Source organism: Phalacrocorax aristotelis, chromosome 2 (genome assembly GCF_949628215.1).
Source record: "Phalacrocorax aristotelis chromosome 2, bGulAri2.1, whole genome shotgun sequence".
In the NCBI taxonomy this organism is placed as follows: domain Eukaryota; kingdom Metazoa; phylum Chordata; class Aves; order Suliformes; family Phalacrocoracidae; genus Phalacrocorax; species Phalacrocorax aristotelis.
The window spans coordinates 60,117,735-60,137,117 of record NC_134277.1 but is presented as its reverse complement, the minus strand read 5'-3'; the positions used below and the strand labels follow the sequence as shown (position 1 = coordinate 60,137,117).

Here is a 19,383-nt window from a genome sequence, read left to right as displayed (position 1 = left end):
ATGATTTAAAAAATGTTAAAGTGTAATTGAAAACTGCCTGAGAATACAGTTGAACAAGCTGTGAGGCGTGTATTCATACAAAATATACTTGTTCGTCTCTGATTATACTTTCATTGCCAGCTAACAAATGAACCTGTAAAGAATACACACTGTTGCAGTTCTCAAAGCTGTGGTGCTTGAGAATATCTACCAGTAACCTCATTACAACTAAAAATGGAAAAATAATTGACTTTTCAGTTTGCTGCCAGTTTGAAAAAGTTGAGAGAATAAAATTTCATATTGCATCAGTTTCATGAAAAGGTAAAGAATAAAACATAAAGATATGTACTTAGTATTTTTTTTTTAACAAACTCATTTATGTGAAATCTTCCTGAAGTATTAAATTTGGAAAAAAGTAAAGAGTTAAAACTTAAACAATAAGGTATACGGAAAGATTTTTTTCTGTTTCAGACTGAATCTTCTGATTATAGAAGTAAGCTTTTTAATGCACTAGACAAATGCTAAATCTTCCCTTTATATTTTTAAAATGCAGTAAATAGATGTTTTAAATTTTAAGTAGTGCCTACTAACAAAACAGACCCATATTGTTAGTGGTAACAACCAAAGGTAGTAATGGACTGTAGCCTGTTCTCACTCCTTTTCATGCCAAAATATACGAACATATATGTAGGAACAATCACAAACGTCCTTCTGGAGAGGACATGGAGGAAAACAATCTGTACTGAGAATGCCTATAAAGAAAGATGGCGTTTTTGGTCTTAAACTGCAAAACTACTGTTTAAAGACTACTGTGTCTTGAGAGTACACAAAGGATAAGAGGTATCCATTTCAACGACCCTTAAGGAAATAAAATAATCTCCTGCATGTCAAAAAGCTAGAAAGTATGCTAGCAAAGAAGGAAGCTTACAAATAGAGCACATATTAAAACAGATCTTTAAAAGCTTGCAAAGAAAAAGTTCAACAGTTGATTTCCTTTACTCTCCATAGTTTACATGTATTTGGCCATGCACCTTTAATGTCAGGAAGAACATATCAACGTATGTTTGTAGCTGCTGAGCTGTGAAGATGATGGCTAAAAATCAAACACATTGACCTAAGTAGGTATAGAACTACCCAGTATAAAAATACTGAAAATTAAGAGAAAACGAGAAAAAAGGTTGGATGTTTAGCAGAACTCCCATCCACTGTCACAAGCAACGCGACCCAGTTCACAGGGACCTCTGTTAAATGATTGTTTCACGTCTGTGTTTTTTCCACCACATTAAAATCCCTCTAATTTCAAAGCACTGTTACTTACAGTGGTTTACTGAAATTGCTAGGAATATGATAACATTATTTCATAGAATATACACTTCAAAAGAGTTCTTCCTTTCTGTCAGTTATATTTTTATGCAGTTCTACCACTTAGATGGTCAGAAAAGTCTGACCAGAAAACTTAGTGGCACATTTATTTTAAGTAATATAATATCATAGGAAGGGGTATAGGAAGGGACTTGTTTATGCAGATTACTGGACTAAATTAGTATCTTCACCATTTAGGTGGATATTCATATAGGTACCAGAAATGTAACAGCAGAAACATGTATGCATACATTTATACACATGTAGAGCTGTATTTTATTCAGCACAGGGTATTCCAATAGCAATCATGGCACTTCAGTGGTCTTTGGCTTATACTTTTTTTTTTTCAAGTGCTATGTTTGTGAAACAACATTTCCAGGGTATACTACTGAATCTGGCCAAGAGAAACTTGATCAGATTCCACAACAGGGAAGAAATAGCGGATTTCTCATCTACCTTAAATAGTCCCTTTGATGTTTGGATGCAATAGATGATTCTGGACAGGATGGAGGCCTCTCATTAAATGTGTATGACAGCCACGTGAGACAGCAAATGAGAGATGGATAGTTATTTAGGACCAATAGCTTGAAACCAAGCAACTTTCAAATAAGTACCACAGAAAATTTCCTATCAATGAGGACAGCTGAATGTGGAATTAACCACAAAAGGAAGCAATGGCTTAAGTCAAAGTCACTGCAGGCAGACTGGATTAACTACACCAAGGATGATTCAGAAGACCTATTCAGCTCATACTTTTCAGCACTTCAATACTTTCTAATCACTTCTTGCAAACATTTACTTGGCTCATTCCTTAAAAGCATTTTTGCACCTCGTTTCAATTCTTGTAACTTGTTTCCATGACCAAGGAAGGTTTTGTTCACTTTACTATCTGTAGGGTAGATGTTCCCCATACAAACATTCATTATTTCATAAAGCCCTAAGGACCCTGGTTACTATTTTTCCTTCTTTTCCCTCCCTCCCTAAAAAAATCAGTCACCTATCAGGAAACTGAAACAGTAAAGTTTGAGATACCACAATACAAGTAGGACAGCTAATAACTGCAATGGACAGATCTGCAAAAACAGCTCAGGTAACATTTGGTCTGTTCCACTGCTTTCTAAGTATTAGCAAACAGAGCTGGTCAATGCATGGAAACAGTTCAGTTTGCAGCTATTCATGGAGCTTTATCATTGTTCCTGCTACCTACATGCCTTGTGTATATGGAGTATTTGCATGACTTTCTGCTATCTCAAGTGATTTTTCAAGTGTATCCTACACTTCAGAAGTGAATCATTCAGAATCTGAACATACACAAGTCTATGGGACCTGATGAGATGCATCCCAGAGAGATGCAGAGAACTGGCTGATGTAGTTGCCAAGCCACTCCCCACAGTATTTGAAAAGTCATGGCAGTCAGGTGAAGTCCCTGGTGACTGGAAGAAGGGAAACAGTGTGCCCATCTTTAAAAAGGCTAGAATGGAGGATCTGGGGAACTACTAACCTGTCAGTCTCACCTCTGTGCCTGGGAAGATCATGGAACAGATCCTCCTAGAAACTACGCTAAGGCGCATGGGGGACAGGGAGGTGATTCTAAGACAGCCAGCAGGGCTTCACCAAGGGCAAGTCTTGTCTCACCAACCTAGTGGCTTTCTGTGATGGAGCGACTGCATCAGTGGACAAGGGAAGAGAAATGGATGTTATCTATCTGGGCTTCTCTAAGGCCTTTGACACGGTCCCCCCCAGCATCCTGGGGTGATATATGGATTTGATGAGTGGACTGCTCGGTGGATAAGGAACTGTTTGGATAGTCACATCCAGAGGGTAGTGGTCAATGGCTTGATGTCCAGATGGAGGCCAGTGACAAGTGGTGTCCTTCAGGGGTCCGTACTGGGACCCAGTGCTGTTTAATATTTTCATCAATGACATAGTGGGATCGAGTGCACCCTCAGCAAGTTTGCAGATGACACCCAGAGGGACCTAGACAAGCTGCAGTGGTGGGTCTGAGAGAACCTCATGATGTTTAACAAGGCCAAGTGCAAGGTCCTGCACATGGGTCAGGGCAACTCCCAATATCAATACAGGCTGGTGGATGAAGAGATTGAGAGCAGCTGTGTGGAGAAGGACTTGGGGGTAATGGTGGATGAAAAGCTGGATATGAGCCAACAACAAATACTTGCGGGCCAGAAGGCCAACTGTATCCCAGGCTGCATCAAAAGGATGCTCAGCAGGTTGGGGGAGGTGATTTTGCACCTCTGCTCTGGTGGGACCCCACCTGGAGTACTGAATCAAGCTCTGGAGCCCTCAGCACAAGAAGGACAAGGACCTGTTGGAGCGGGTCCAGAGGAGGGCCACAGAAATGATCAAGGATTGGAGCACCTCTCCTACAAGGACAGGCTGAGAGAGTTGGGGTTGTTCAGCCCAGAGAAGAGAAGGCTGCAGGGAGACTTTATTGCAGCCTTTTAGTACTTAAAGGGGGACTACAGGAAGGATGGAGGCAATCTCTTTAGCAAGGCTTATTGTGACAGGACAAGGGATAATGGTTTTAAACTAAAGGAGAGTAGATTTAGGCTGGATATAAGGAAAAATTTGTTTACAATTGGGGTGGTGAAGCACTGGAACAGGGTGCCCAGAGAGGTGGTAGATGCCCCATCCCTAGAGACATTCAAGGACAGGTTGGACGGGGCTCTGAGCAACCTGATCTAGTTGAAGATGTATCTGCTCACTGCTGGGAGGTTGGACTAGATGATCTCTAAAGGTCCCTTCCGACCCAAAGCATTAAGCAAGTTATTTACCTGATTTAAATACTTTTTTTAATAAGTCACAGTCCATTTTGCCCTCTGGAGAATGAAAATCTTTTCTAAATTCAATGTTACTATTTATTCACAGATAAAAAGACAATGTTCATTCTCAATCTTCTTGTAGAGTGAGGCCCTAATTCCTCTTTTGGTGACTTCTGTGAGCTCTTCTGTTAAAAGACAGCCCCACAAATCTCATCCACACAAAATACAAAGGTGCAGTTTCAAATATAGCCCAGATTTCAACCTTAAAGCAAAACAGATCAAAACTCAAAGAAGAATTGGTAATGGTATGAAAATCTCCAGGGAACAGATGTGAGTGCTAATCCCCCTCTGGAAATCACACCTTTTTTAAAACATTAATTTGCTGTGTGAGGAAGAACATGGATTTCCCTTCTGCAACAAAAAAATTAAATGTGTGTCTTATACGCATACCCAAACAACATAGGAACCAGAAAATATGGCAATTAATGAACTGAGTTTTGAATAAGCAGTTCAGTACGAGGAAGTATTTTTCTTAATACTCTGAGACTAATGACCAGGTTGCAGTAATGTGCAACGAAAGAGTTTTCACAGTCACTAAATGTACACCTTCCCAATTAAACCCTCCTTGCCCTGTGATAAAATACCCAATTCTTACATCTGAAAACATGCTCTCTAAAATATCTAAATAAAGTATATATCCAATATGAATCTATAAACTTAAAGAAAAATTATGATTGCACTATATTGGGCAGCCTTTTTATTTAGATTATATGTCCAAAATTTGGGGCAGATTTAACTAGAAGCCTGTCTTTTAATCAGGGTTTGAAAATTACTGATTATCTAAACGGCCAGTTCCTTCAATGACAGCATGATTAATCTGAAAATCACACTGGTTAATGACAGTGCTTATATTTATATGCACAGTTATGCACTTCTAATCATAAGGCTAAAAACTTTGCCTCTGCCAAAGGACATGTCGACATGGAACAACATAGCATTATAAACCTGGCTTCAAATGACACATTTGAAAATAGGTTGGGAATTCATACATACTAATCCCTTGCTTTAGTAGTCATACCAAAGGGCTGCCTTCCTCTCTCTTAACACAGTGAATTTTTAGTTTTTCTTCTCAACTACTGTGCTGCTATACCGATAGCATTTTAGAGGTAGCCCAATTCCTGCCTGTAAAAACCACGCTGCATTTTAGGAGGGTTTTTGCAAGAAAAGTCCCTATGCACATAAAAATGTAAAATACTATTACTAATGTTATATAAAAAACTCAACAATTTTTGAAATACCTTCTAATATGAACAGAACAACAATACCTGCTAATTAAAATTACAAAGTTATGTTTGGCCACCTCAGTTCTTCTGTGAAGATAGATTTTATCAGTATTTTCATAGTTCCAAACATTATCTCCTTGGCAGATGCTTTTATTCTCTTCCACAGTGTGTCAAGCAAGCAACTTTCTATTGAATAACTGAAATCATTTTGTCAACAAGCTGTGTTTTACTTTTTCTCACATTCCTTTAAGCCTCTAAAAGCATCCTGTCATGTACTTACAGTAGTTTGTCTATCCATTTCATTAAAAAAAATATATTACTTTTACCCATAAGTATGTCAGCAAATATCATGGGGTTTATTGTTTGATTCTGCTACTTTTTTTTTTCTGTTAAAGAGAGCCATATTTTACAGTAAACAAGATATTGGTTTCTTGTAGCAAACACCTGGATCTGCATTTATTGTGCAAGTAAGGAGGTATACTTAAAAGTAAGTACTTATCATGCTGCAAAATTAACCACACTGTACTGTTTGGTATACTTAACACAGCAGATCAAACATTTTAGCAGTATGATGGTAAAAACTTGTTTATTAAGAGCCATGTACTGAATAATCACAGTGGTAAGTAAACCTTCAGAAGCTCAGTTTCTCTTTGATTAAAGATCAACTTTGAAGTAACCCACCATTCCTTATATAACATATATGCTGTTATTTTTTTACAAATGTCTAACACTCATGTGTGCCCTCAGCACAGCAGCACCAGCACTGCAGTGAGTCTGAACTGGTTTCTCAACTGAGTTACTGCAGCTGATGGTAAATTCTCTGTGGTTTAATATACATTTTTATAATAGAGCTTTAATCCATTGCACACGAATAGGGAAAATAGTTCCAAAACTCTATTCTTCATGGTTCGTATTGGTGCTAAATGAAAGTATATTGCCTTTTGACTATCTATCCAAATCAAAACCACAACTGAAATCACAAGATGTTTTTCTGTTTTGCTAGTTAGGATGGCAAAGGGCTGCCATATGCCTTCAGTTACTCAGTGAAGTTGATGGATGAGACTTCGACGTATGTGCTCCTTACCCTATTCTAACACCTGGTTATTAAAAGACAAATCTCAAATAGCTCCTCCCAGCCAAAATATCAACAAAGCTAGGCTACTGCATAAAAATATGTGGTTAGAAAGAGGACATCAGAGACTTTCTGCACGTTTGTAAACTTTCTTTAAGTTCTGGCTGGATTGAATACAAGGAAGGGCATTTAGAAACTACCCTTGCTTTGCTTAAAACATGATCAGTACTGCTTTTAACTGTAGAAGCATTTGTACCATTCATCCACCAGATTTCAAAAGAAATTGTAAAGTCATAATCAAAAACTAAAGGAAAAACCTCTGGAAAACTTGTCACACATTTAGACAATCCGAGCTACTCTGACATAATTCTTATGTATTTGCTTAAATTTTATCTCTAGTATCAGACAATGAATTATGTCCTTTTTCCCAGTTGTTCCCCTCAAGTTCCAACACGACATTTCTCTGAATACTATCTTTTCCTCAGCTGGCCCATTCAAGCTTATATAACAGTAAAAGTCATCTGCAAAAGAAACCACGAAGATCAAAAGAAGTAACTTCAAAGCACTATCGTGAATTCCAATGTTGCATCTTCCAGAGAAGAACAAACTAGCAATTCAGAGTTAAGGTTATAATAAATATTTAATGAAGCCCTGGGCAATACCATTAGCAATCCTGGAACATCTTATCTATCAAAGCAAAAAGTCCTTGAGATTCATATATAATCTGAGATCCAAAACTGGTTTTTATTTGGGGGGGTGGGGAGGGGGAAGGATTATAATGGAAAAACTTACAATAGGAGCAGCCGTAAACTTCAATTCTTAACCCAATTTGGCCTTCTCCATTCCAATCCAAAGGAACTATCCGTACATAACGAGCAATAACTGGATGCTGTAAATCATGTCGGACCACACTATCGGAGTTTGTATTTCCAGGAAATGCCTGAGGGAAAGAAGAAGAAAAAGCAAATTACTTTATTACATCTATCTCACGTGCTCTAAAGGTTCTGTTCTGAAGGAAAATATTAGGTAGTGAAGTCCTCTGAGTGTCTACGTTACACTGAAGTTTGGTTTAAACATTTCTTTGATAGTGCTCAAATGAACGGTTGATTTACAAAGTTTCACAAAAATATGAAAACACTAGCATTGAGACCTCTTAATCCACAACAGATACATTGACATCATGGAACACTTGCTGCTAGGTTAGAAAGTAATCAATTTTGCATCACTAATATATTACTCAGTTATTAACGTGTTAACAACAGTGTCCAACCCAGAGTGGTTTTTCTGGGGAAAATACCCAGCCTTTATCAGTAAGATTAAACACACCAGTCGTTTTCCTATAAATACAAACACTGAAACACCTTGATTCCTACAACAGACAGGGACACCTTCAATTTCTCAAATTTATAAGAATTTAAACATCTTCCTTTACATTTGACATATTACCCTCTGGAAAGTGAGTGTCCAGTTTCTTTCATAAGCATAGCTGTCACCCACAGCACAGCCTATTTTTGGTTAATACAACTTTGGAAGGCAGAAAAGGACACAAGAGGTCTCAAGGGAGTCTGAAAATCAGTGAATTTAATATTTAGCATTTGGTTTGTAGCTTTGTACCTATTGGTAAAATATTTTATAGCATCAAGCTTAAAAGTAAACAATATCTATTAGTTAACGTAAAAAAATAGTACTCCTTTGCTTGACTTCTTCCTCACAGGGATGCACCAATCTTGAGCTTGGAGGAAGTGCTCCCTTGAATATTGACCAGCTCTCTTGGATGCCCCCTACCTTCTACAGTGCTAACCCATGGGATTCCTCCAAGCAGATCTTTGAAGAGGCCAAAGTTGGCTCTCCTGAAGACCAGGGCTGTAATCCTACTTGTTGTCCTGCTTCTACCATGCAGGATCCTGAACTCCACCATCTCATGGACACTGCAAACAAGGGTACCCTGAGCCCTCACATCCTCAATCAAACCTTCTTTGTTTATGGTCCAGCAGCACATCTTGCCTTGTTGGCTCCACCACCTGTGTCAAAAAGTTACCCTTGATGCTCTGCAAGAACCTCCTGGATTGTGCGCGCCTTGCCGTGTTGCTTTTCCTGCATATATCAGGGTGATTGAAGTCCCCCATGAGAACCAGGGCCTGCAATTTTGAGGCTACTTCCAGCTGCCTGTAGAAGGCCTCATCGACTTCCTCTTCCTGATCAGGTGGCCTGTAGCAAACACCCACAACAGTGTCACCCATATTTGCCTACCCCTTGATTTTTACCCACAAGCTCTCGATTCGTTCTTCCTCCACCCCTAGGCAGAGCTCGATATATTTCAATTGCCCCCTCACATAAAGAGCAACTCCCCCACCTCGCCTTGCTGAAAAGTATGTAGTCATCCATGACAGCATTCCAGCTGTGCTTGCTATCCCACCATGTCTCTGTAATTGCAATGAGATCGTGGCCCTGTGACCACACACAGATCTCTAGTTTATCCTGTCTATTCCCCATGCTGTGTGCGTTGGTGTACAGGCATTTTAGGGAGGTACTTGAGCACACAGGTTTCCCTGGAGGGGTGCACGAGGACCTACTGGGGCCATACACACCCTTGAGGTGCCTGGTCCTGATTGTTATCTCATGAGGCAGCTAAGGCACCTTTGTCCCTGCTCTAGTTCGCCTGGCTTATTCCCCTGTTGGATGTGATGGCATTAGCATTGCCAATTTGGACTGCAAAATATAGTCAGCAAAATTTGAAAGAGATTAAATTTAAGTCGGCCCTTTGCATGGAGATGTAGCAATACCTAATCACATGCCCAGATACTACTTATCCCTAAAGGATATCTTAGATGTAGAATTATTTTCTACAGTGTACAGTAGATCTAGGTGGTGGTAAATGTAAGGAAGATCCACAGGATCCTTTTCTTGGTGGACTCCAAAAATTATGACATATATTAATGGTTACATTCATCTTAATTTTTCTGTACTGCAGCTATTAAGGTGCTAAATGATGATGATGGCACCCCTCACCTCATAGCTGAGCTTGTAAGATACATTAATTAATGTATATGAAGCATGTACATATTCGAGTGGTAAGTGTTTATAAGGAAATCAGGAGTTCTGTCTTCTGAGCTGAACACAAGACAATAAACAACAAAGGAAAGCACACACTGAATGACGACAAAAAATCCTATTGAACAGCTGCCTAATCTCTTAGTCTTGTTCTAGGAATCACAGAACTTCATAGGGGAAATAAAGAATTTGATACTTTAAAAAATATATTTTAGTGAGCCTGCAAGGTAATGCTTCATATTTCAAGAGCAATTTCTGTTTGGGTGTGTCTTAATTTTGTGATGCTTGGCATAATCTTATCAAAACCGTCTTAATGTAGGTTTTTGATGTTTGTTTTGTTTTGGGGTTTGTTTCCTTAATTTCCTACAAGTATTGGGGCAAAGGAAGCTGAATATAGGAGGGCATGATATTTTCTATATAATTTGATTAAGTGATTGATCAAAACCAATTCTCAAAATCAGAATGATTTTGAGTGAATGATGTGTAGCTCCCCAAACATTGTGCCCTGCCTTGTGCTTTACCAGTCCTTTGCCTGAAAGACTTAGGGCCAAAAGCAGATGTTTGATATTTAGAGGATTTATACTGGTATATGATTCAGTAACACTTGCTGAATGCATAAACACAGTCAATAGAGGATAGGGCAGTCTGTCATTAGTTTCCCTGATTCTTAAAATGCACTCCCTTTAGTCTTCAGCAGAACAATATCTTTTAAATACAGCCTTCATTTAGGTAAATGTGGTACAGTAATACACATTCTGTGGATAATGCAAACATCAGGCCAAAATACATCATTGCATGGCTGAAAAATCAATTTAAAGGAGCTTGTGAATCATGTACTATTGCTGTAAAATCTTCTTTTCTGACTGAGAATTATACGTGGACTCAGAAAGGCAGGTTCTCATTAAAAATTGAGTTTATACCATTTTCAAAGCCACGTTTGTTAAGGTTAACAAACAGTTTAATAAAATTTAGAAGAATAATTTAGACCCACATCTCTAATAGAAGTAGTTTTTTTTTAAAACAGGGAGTGAATCTCTAGCTAAAAAAATACATAAATGTGCAAGAAACTCCTTTACAAAACTGTTTTTTCAGAAAAGGGTGGAAATACTTGTATAAATTAAAAAAGTTTTTCAGATTATTAACTCATGAACTTCCTTAAGTGTAATTGCCAGATGTGTGCTTTTCATGGGTAATGTGATTTTTCTTTAACCCAAACTGGGAAAATTACCAAAATGGCTCACTTGGCTATAAAAGAGGTAGCACTGTCTCACCAGTCTAACTCCAAAAACCTCTGTTCTATAAGTAATTTCTCTTCTTGTATTGGATACTGACTTCTGTAAGCTGCTTTATGTTTCAGCTCCCATTGCAATGAAAAGACTGGAGTGTTTTGAGCAAAAACAGCTTTTCTCAAAGACAGTGCTCCACAGGACAGCAAAGAAATAAGAATGAAGAAAGGTAAGAAAATATTCCCCCAAATGCTTTCTAAACACTGCTTTAAAACATGAGTTGAATGGAGTTTTCGAAAGCAGTCTCTAAGAGTTTTGCAACTGGCTTCCATAAAAGTAAAATTTGTTCAGCTCCAAGTATTTATCAAAAATAACTAGGAAGGATTTACAGGACAGAAAGTATATTTTAGTGGGTCAACTACTTGTGTTAAAAAAACCCCAACTTTTGGCATAGGAGGTTTCTTCAGCAGAAGCAGCAGCAAAAAGGATCTGTACAATCTTTCAAAATCACTTTGGCTTTATCGATATGCTTCAGCCACACTCCTGTAAATAGAGATACTGTAGAGACATTCAGTCTATTTTTCTTTGCATAAACAAAGAACCTGAGAGAAGTGAAGGTAAGTTTTTGTGACATTTGGAAGAAAAGTTAGGGAAAGTTAAGATTCAGACTCAGTTTTGTTTCCTATGTTTACAGAACAATGATATTCTAATCAATAATGATAAATGTTAAAGCTAAATTATAAATTTATAGTAGTACTGTAGTAAAGTATAGTAGTAAAGTAACACAGCTTATTAAGCTGTATAATAATACTATTAGTATTATTTAAGTAAAACTGACAAAAATGGGTTTAGTTTCCCGTAAAACGACAGTTTCGCAATACCATTCAGCACTCAACTTTATGGGTGCAGCAAGTACATTACAAAAACCTCATTTTAGGAAAATCCCTTGATCACCTTTTACAATAAAGAATTGAAAAGAAAATCTCAGCATTAAAAAAAATTATCTCTGAAGGAGGCTCAAGACTGAATGAAAAGAAACATTATTAAGTGAGCAAAAGTGGAAGTTTTAATACTTCAACCAAAGAGGCAATGAATGAAAGTATGTTGGTCGGATACTCAACCAAAATAACAAAAGGACGTTAGCAGTCTTTCAACTCTTAGTGAAGCAGAGAAAAAAACCCAGCACTTTACCCCCCAAAAATAATCACATATATACAGAGAACCTAACTTGCTTAAGGGGAAAATTAATTCTTCACCTGCATTAAATCAGGTGAAGAATTCTCTATGCAAATTAATGATTTATTCAGAGACAAGTACTAAAATGAATTCAAAGTATGCTCTTTCTATGGTGATGTAAAAATAGAGCAATGCATGGAATAGTAGGATGACATTTCTTTTGCAGTTAGAAGAGGAAGAACTAATTTTTTTCATAATGTTATTTAATTACTAATAATTTTTATTTGTTACTTTAATTATATACTTACTATTATACTTCTTGACAGTTATATTTTGCCATTGGCATTTTAAGCAAAGGAGGGAATAATTTATGGGTCAGAATTTATGAAAAAAACCCTAGGCTTCTAGCATTATTTTGACACAGCAATAGTGAAAACACTAGAGTCTATGTTCCATAGTACTATAGCTGTATAAATGGCTCTAATAATCAGAAAGAAAAGTGTGGTATTACAAAATGCAGAAACATCCACAGACAGATAGAAGATCTCTGTGGGAGACATAACTGGGTTTTCTTTGAGTACTCCAAGGCGAGTTAAGCGTGGAGCTGGTTAAACTTTAAAATTTTTATTTTATATAAAACCTTCAAAATTTTAAAACAAATACTTTTCCAAAAACTAGAAGGATTCTAAACCTGAGAATGTGATAGCTTTAGTTAGGGCTGTCAGGCCTCTGCGTCCACAGCAAAGAAAATATTGAAAATTTTGTCCTTCCCTTGAGTTCTCAAGACTCATCAACGTCGAGGAAAGGAGCAAGGCAGGCTGGGGTCTGGGCATTCGCATAGCAGGGCAGTCCAGCTCCAGGGGCCCAGGAAAAATTCTCATCACATATTGGTTCTGAAGAAGCTGACTGAAATCCATAGCAGATTTCAGAGAAACCAAGATGTTTCAGAAAAGTGTTCATGTTTTGCCACATGAACACTTTCCAAAAAAAAAACCCCTTCATTAGAAAACTGAGTCAAAATACTGCATTGCTGCGGAATCATTCCTCTGCTGGATACTTACGAAAATCCAGCCCAAATGTATGATGTAAACTGAAACAGCAAGAATAAAAGGACTGGGTAAAGGAAAATGTTATGAGAATAACTTCAAGAAGGAAGGTTGGGGGGGTAGAGGAAAAAACAACAGCTGTAAGAAAGCTGCTGCAGAAAGAAAGAAAAATAGCAAACAAAGAGAAAAAAATTGAATGGGTTAGAAAGCAATAAAATCAGGATTGGTCAATTTTATCTCAGTTTTGACACATTCCTGTACTTTCATGTCCTAATGCTGTGCAGAGTAAGAACAGGTGATAGGAAGTGATAGTCTTTCGCTTAAAGAGCCAGTTCTTCATACTCTGTTGAACAGCACAATCAATGACACTACAGATTGCATATTCTAATCTTTCCTTAAAACCAAACATGCTCACAGGAAAAAATTTCTATAGCATCCTTCATATTCGTCTCACACAGTAATGCATCTAAATAGAAAAACAATGTCCGAAAGCAATTAAAAGCTATAGCAGGTATTTTCCTCATCCCAAACGAAGAAACCCCCAAATGATACCTTCAACAGGTGCTGAATCTCATCTTTGAGACTCACGGTCATAAAATGACCAGAGCTTCTAAGAGCTCAGGATTAATAACTTGTGGATAAAGTAAATATTATAATGCTGCTGATGGTACTCTGTGCTCATATGAACTTGATTCTAGTATCAGTGATACCAGTAATCTCCCAATTTCAGTACAGTTACCCACATCCTTTCCTCACCCATACATCTCAGTTATGCAAGTTACCTACGTTCTGAGTGTAGTACCACCAATTTCTAAAAATACGACTCACATTCCGAGTAAGGAACTTGGTCAAGTACCCCCTTGAAATCAGCTCTTAAATTAATATATAAGTACTGGAGTGATTTCCAATGTGATCTCCAATGAAGAGAGAAATGAGAACAGTAGGTTTATTAAGTGAAGCAGATTGTCTGAGACAATCTGCTCTCACTGTATAAAATCAAGACCCTTTAAAACCCATATGCAAGCAATGATCACGGCATTTATGTAATTTATCTACTTTAATTGTCAGGAAGAAATAGGTGTTTGTTTTACATCTTAAAACTGATTTATTAACAGCAGAACACTTATGCCATCTTCTGAATATACGCATGTACATCCCTGTGTCTTTCTGTCAGTCTTCTCTCCTAACTTTGGAGCTCACTGGGCCAATTTAAATCAAACTTTGATGAAGAGAAGGAAATCTAAGTATTTTATGTATTTTCAAGGTGGTTGATAAGAAGAAATATGGCTCTTATCAGCTAGTAACAGGCTTTTAATATAACTGAATACACATCTTTTCTATGCTCAAAATATTTCCTAGCAGTTTTTAAAAAGAACCATAATTTTGATCACATTACTCCCTTAAATTCTCTACTGATTCCCAGAGGATTTACTTTCAGGTCCCAATTCTCCCTTTGTAAGCTAAAAACATATTCTAACTATGTATGCATGGTAATCAGATGTATAACATCGTGTAATTATCATTACAGCCAAAGAATAACGCTGAAAGCTGTATTTGTTGCCTTTTACCCTTTTGCATCTCCCAACAAAACCAAATGATTCAGCAACATACCATTATTGACTTTTAAAACATAACATGCTAACATTTTATAACCTGCTTTATCATTGCTATACTTAAAAAGAACTACTTCTCATTTACAGGACTGTTTGGTTTTCTATTATTTTAACAGGAGCCTCAAGAAATCTTTAAGTCTCAAGAAATCTTTAAGGGATAATTCTATCTTCTTTTCACAGACAACTCCTACAGATTTCAGATCTGTAAACTGACTCCCAGAAAAAATTTTTAAAACGTGAAGACAGAGAATTGGAGGAATCGTAAAGCAAGATACAATATCTTGGATATAATTTCAGATACTGGCAATAAAAATTACAAATATGAGTTTCATATTCAAATCTGTCACTGAGTTTTAACTTGTATTGAAGCTTCTAATTTTTAATTAAAAAACAACAACAAACCAAAAACCCATAGACAACCAACCAACCAACACAAAAAAAATACCCTGCATGAGCATGCCCACTGTTCCCAGAACATGATTAATATTAACTGGATGAAAGTGAAATACACTTTTTTTCCTCTGGCATATTGAAGGATATTATCTTTCGATAATTTACTTTGAGTAATGAAACCTAAAGCCAAAACCCAAAACCAGCAAAGAACTACCTCTCCACCCTGCTCATACACCCCAAACCCACGAATTAATTGCTTTTCTCTTACTTCTACATACTAATTGTTCTTATCTTTTAATGTGTAGAAACATTACTGAGTTATCTGTGCATTTTGCTAGGGAAACTGCTTTCCAGGACAGACCAGCAATCCTTTGTTCATTTCATATTACATGAATATTTGAGGTAGGGCATCTGAGAGTGCACAGGTGTATAGACAGGGGTTTTTTGTTTGATTGTTTTCCCCACAGATCCACTTAATCCCCCTATTCCCCTAACCTTTAGATTCAAGAACAAGAGGATATAAACATACGGATACTGTTAAGTTTTACTTTATGGGACATCACAGCTGGCATCACAGCAAAGACAGCAACAGACTCATGCTTCTCCACATCCTGAAACTGAACATAATATGCCAGAGATATGCCAAATAGCTCACCAGCAAATACCTGATTCCCTTTTGGTGTGGACACCAAATATAAAAATAAAAACTTCTACTACTGATATTCAAAAAGTTAGCAGTTAATTTTCAGGTTTGCATAATGAACAAGGCATTTGAAATCCTGTGCTGAACCGTGTAGGTTTCGTTCAAGATGACACAAAATGGTAAAAATTTGACATTTTTTAAAACCTAAAATATACACCAAAAATATTAAGTAAAGTCAACACTGAAAGGTTAGGTTTCCTGCAGTCTTAAAGAATTCCCGAATAACATTATGATATTAATTTATTTCCATAAGTACATGCTATTTACACCCCAGAGATTCATACACTTCCCAAAGAGAAAATTGTGATTGTCCATCCTGATACCCTAAACAAATGAGGCTGCAGTACCTTGAGGTTTTGGGGTGCTTTCTCATGCCATATCTACATTCAACAGGAAAAACAGATGAGCTTGATTTGAAAACTGTTGCTGATGAATTTCTATCCTTGTCTTTGGCAATTTATTCCTGAAATTTAAGATCCAGCATTCACACCCAGACTGAATTTCTGAAAACACACCTCCCAGCCACTGAATAATGTTACATCTTCACTGTCAAGATCAACTGATTGCATCGTTAATAAAAATTTTGCAACACATTGGGGAGTAATCATTAACTTGCTCTTAGTCTTAAACTACATAGATTTTAACTTTTAGACATTTCAGGTCACAGGGTAGACCCACTCCAGAGATAACTTGGGGTTTCATCATGAATAAGACTGATATCTTTAAGATTTTCCTTTATTTGCATGAGAAATTGAACCAGGCGTAGTGTCCAAGCCTATAGACTGCCAGATGGGAAAGGACTGTCTTCCATGAAGGTAACATATAGGGTGTCCCTATAGCACAAGATCTGGATTCTCTTTGTGTCTGTCCCAGAGCTCCAATGTGATGCTAGACAAATAAGTTGCAAAAAAGTTCAGTGAAACAGTAGTTTCCTGGGCACACAAAATTATTAGGTAGTTTTGACTAAATCTTTCGCTGTCTCAGTTCCACATATAAAATAGGGAGTAAAAACTCATTTGTTTTATGGGTTGTAAAAATAAAATAATACTTTTTAAGCACTTAGTCAAGGATTCACATGGGCACCTAAATTAAAAATCTGAGCCTTTTGTGGTCAGTGAAGCAAAGTGGGAGATAGGAACTAAATTAAAAGCTTGCCACTCTTCACTGGCTACACAGTAAAACATAAATTTTCCTGGGTGTAATATAAATGTATTCTAAAAAATTGAGAATATAATCAACAACTTAGTTCCAAAAGTTGCCTAGTGACTCATTTGCATTAGAAAAAGAATAGAAAAACCTGTGTGAAATGGTTATAGAGACAGAATAAAAACTACTTTTCTACCAAGGAGTTGTAAAGTTTTATTAATTTATAGGCAAAAAATTACTTTTGCTGCACCTTCTGTATAATGGAAGAGAGACAGGAAGAATGTGTTTCCAGACTAACTAAAAACAATTGCAGTCATTAATGAAATAACAACAGCAACAGCTCCCTGATCACTGGCTGCTGGGATACAGAGCTCAACAGTAACAGGAGCTCTCCTTGAGAAGACGGGTGAGCACAGAGGAACCCAGTGTGGTCCTTGATTTCTTTTCCTCTCTAGTACTGATGTACTTGGCAATTTTCACACACTTTGATGCTTGTCAAATAGCTTTTAATTAATTTTCAGAAGCGTATTTATTCCTTTTACACCATTCTGCTCTCAAAGCTTCTTGTGTCTCTTCTACACAACTCCACTACTCTGCTAGGTTACTTATATGAAACTCTGCAGCCCAAGAAGTTGAGGCTGTTACTAGCCAATGCACCTCTGAGAGGCAGGTAAAAAATCAGCAATGTCATTCCACACCTCCTGCGCTTACTGCATCAGATTATAAGACTGAAACTCCCTGCAGGAAAAAGTACAAAGACAAAACCTATTTTAAATAATGTTTAGAATCTTCTATATTCAGTAGGGGCATAGCAACTAAATAAAGTAAGCTTTTAAGCTCTTCGTTTGGTTATATTCTAATATAAACAATATTCTCTGCCCATGATAGAAAACACTAATTTGTAATTTCAATTTACAACTGTAAATCAAAATTACCATCCTTGCTCTTTTCATATTCTTTCCTTCTGAGTGATGAGGAACTCATGATGGTAAATTTTTAGGATAAAATGTTCTCAGTTATGAGTGGGTTTCATTCCTATGTAAAATCACTAAAATGTCCAAAAACTACTTTTCAGATCATTGCAATTCTGCCTAGACTACTACCATGCCAAGAAACAACCCTTCACGAAAACACGTGCCATATCTGGTTTGTTACAAGAATACAATTGTAAATAAAGCTGTGAAGAATAAAGTCTGGCTATTGTGTATTAATTGCTTCAGGTTTGAAGTTATTATTGTATATTGAGATAACAATAAACAAACTTTGAAGACAGAAATTTAAAAATCCGGTGTTTTTCCAGTATACTTCCTGTATCTGTTTAATGCTGAGATTATAGTTAATTGCAAATAGCATTTGTAGTTCTCCATAACTCAAATGAGCTTCCCAATAATGGGAAATAAGACTGGATAACAATAAAATAATAAGCTTTCTTTAAACATGCCTTCAGCTGTCCTTAAGCCATATTAAAAGATTACAAAATGATAGAAACTTGAAAAGTATGCACCTAATATAATTTTGTATGTTTTTGTTTTGTTTTCGTATGCTTCCAAGTTGCCTTGTTTATGAAAGGAACAAAATAAATGTATAGTATTAAGTCAAGATTTAGCAGACAATGCCTAGGAAAAAAACAGGAAAATTATTACTGTTGCCATCTAACACTAATACATGTCTCAGTTTCTGGCTGTAGATGCAGTACTCTCTGAACATGTCAAGAGGGAAGAAAACAAAAATTATTTATCTAAAATACTCTGCACGCACTAAAATCAACTCCAATGGCTGATACAGTTACCAGCAATAACTAGAATACAGGAAATCTCTAGCCATTTTCCTTTTCTTTTCTCCTGTGTGCCCTAGGCAGAGCCCAAACTCTGAAAATCACTACCTTAAGTCAAGAACTTCTTGACGGAGAATCACAGGTTTAGAACCTTTTGCTCTGTGGCCCAGGACCACAGACCAAATATAAATATGGGAAACATCAATGTGGATCCTTTCTAAAACTCAGTACAAGTCTAAAAGGACTCTAAACACAAAGAATCATAAGAAAAATTTCAAGCAAAAACAAAATTCCTACCTCAGGAAGAATATGTGGAGTAGGACTCTTCAGAATAATCCTTTCAAACTGATCAAAGCAATATTACTAAGAAATCGCCAAAAGCAGAATTACAATATGTGACAGTCTTCAAACATTTCTGCCGGTACTTTTACTTGCATCTAAAAGCTGCTTGCCTTTCTAGGGAAATAAGAACAGTTTTAACCACTTGGCCTTTTGAAATTATACCAAAAAGCTACAGGAATATTTTATAAAGGAATGTGCAAAGGCATATATGAATTGTTACAAGTTACCTCCTTCTTCAGGGATTTCTTTCAGTTCTTATTCTATTTTTTTTTTCTGCTAAAATATAAATGACAGAAAGATTTTGGAAGGACTGCAGAATATTTGTGTCTCTGCTTAAGTCCGTTATGACAATGCAAAATGGCAATTCAGCTTTCATGCAGAAGGTGCCCGATAGCCTTATCAGAAGTTTTGAGTAAGAGGTAATCTTGATTGGAAAC

At 36.9% G+C, this 19,383-nt stretch overlaps 1 protein-coding gene across 1 annotated transcript in view; it reads right to left on the bottom strand.

Annotated features, from left to right (window-relative positions):
* Positions 1-19,383, bottom strand: part of CNTNAP2 (contactin associated protein 2) — a 1,177,124-nt gene that overhangs the window by 644,301 nt on the left and 513,440 nt on the right. Inside the window, exon 4 of the mRNA XM_075083760.1 lies at positions 7,269-7,416. Coding sequence (XP_074939861.1) covers positions 7,269-7,416 — 148 coding nt within the window. The remainder of the gene's footprint in view (positions 1-7,268; positions 7,417-19,383) is intronic.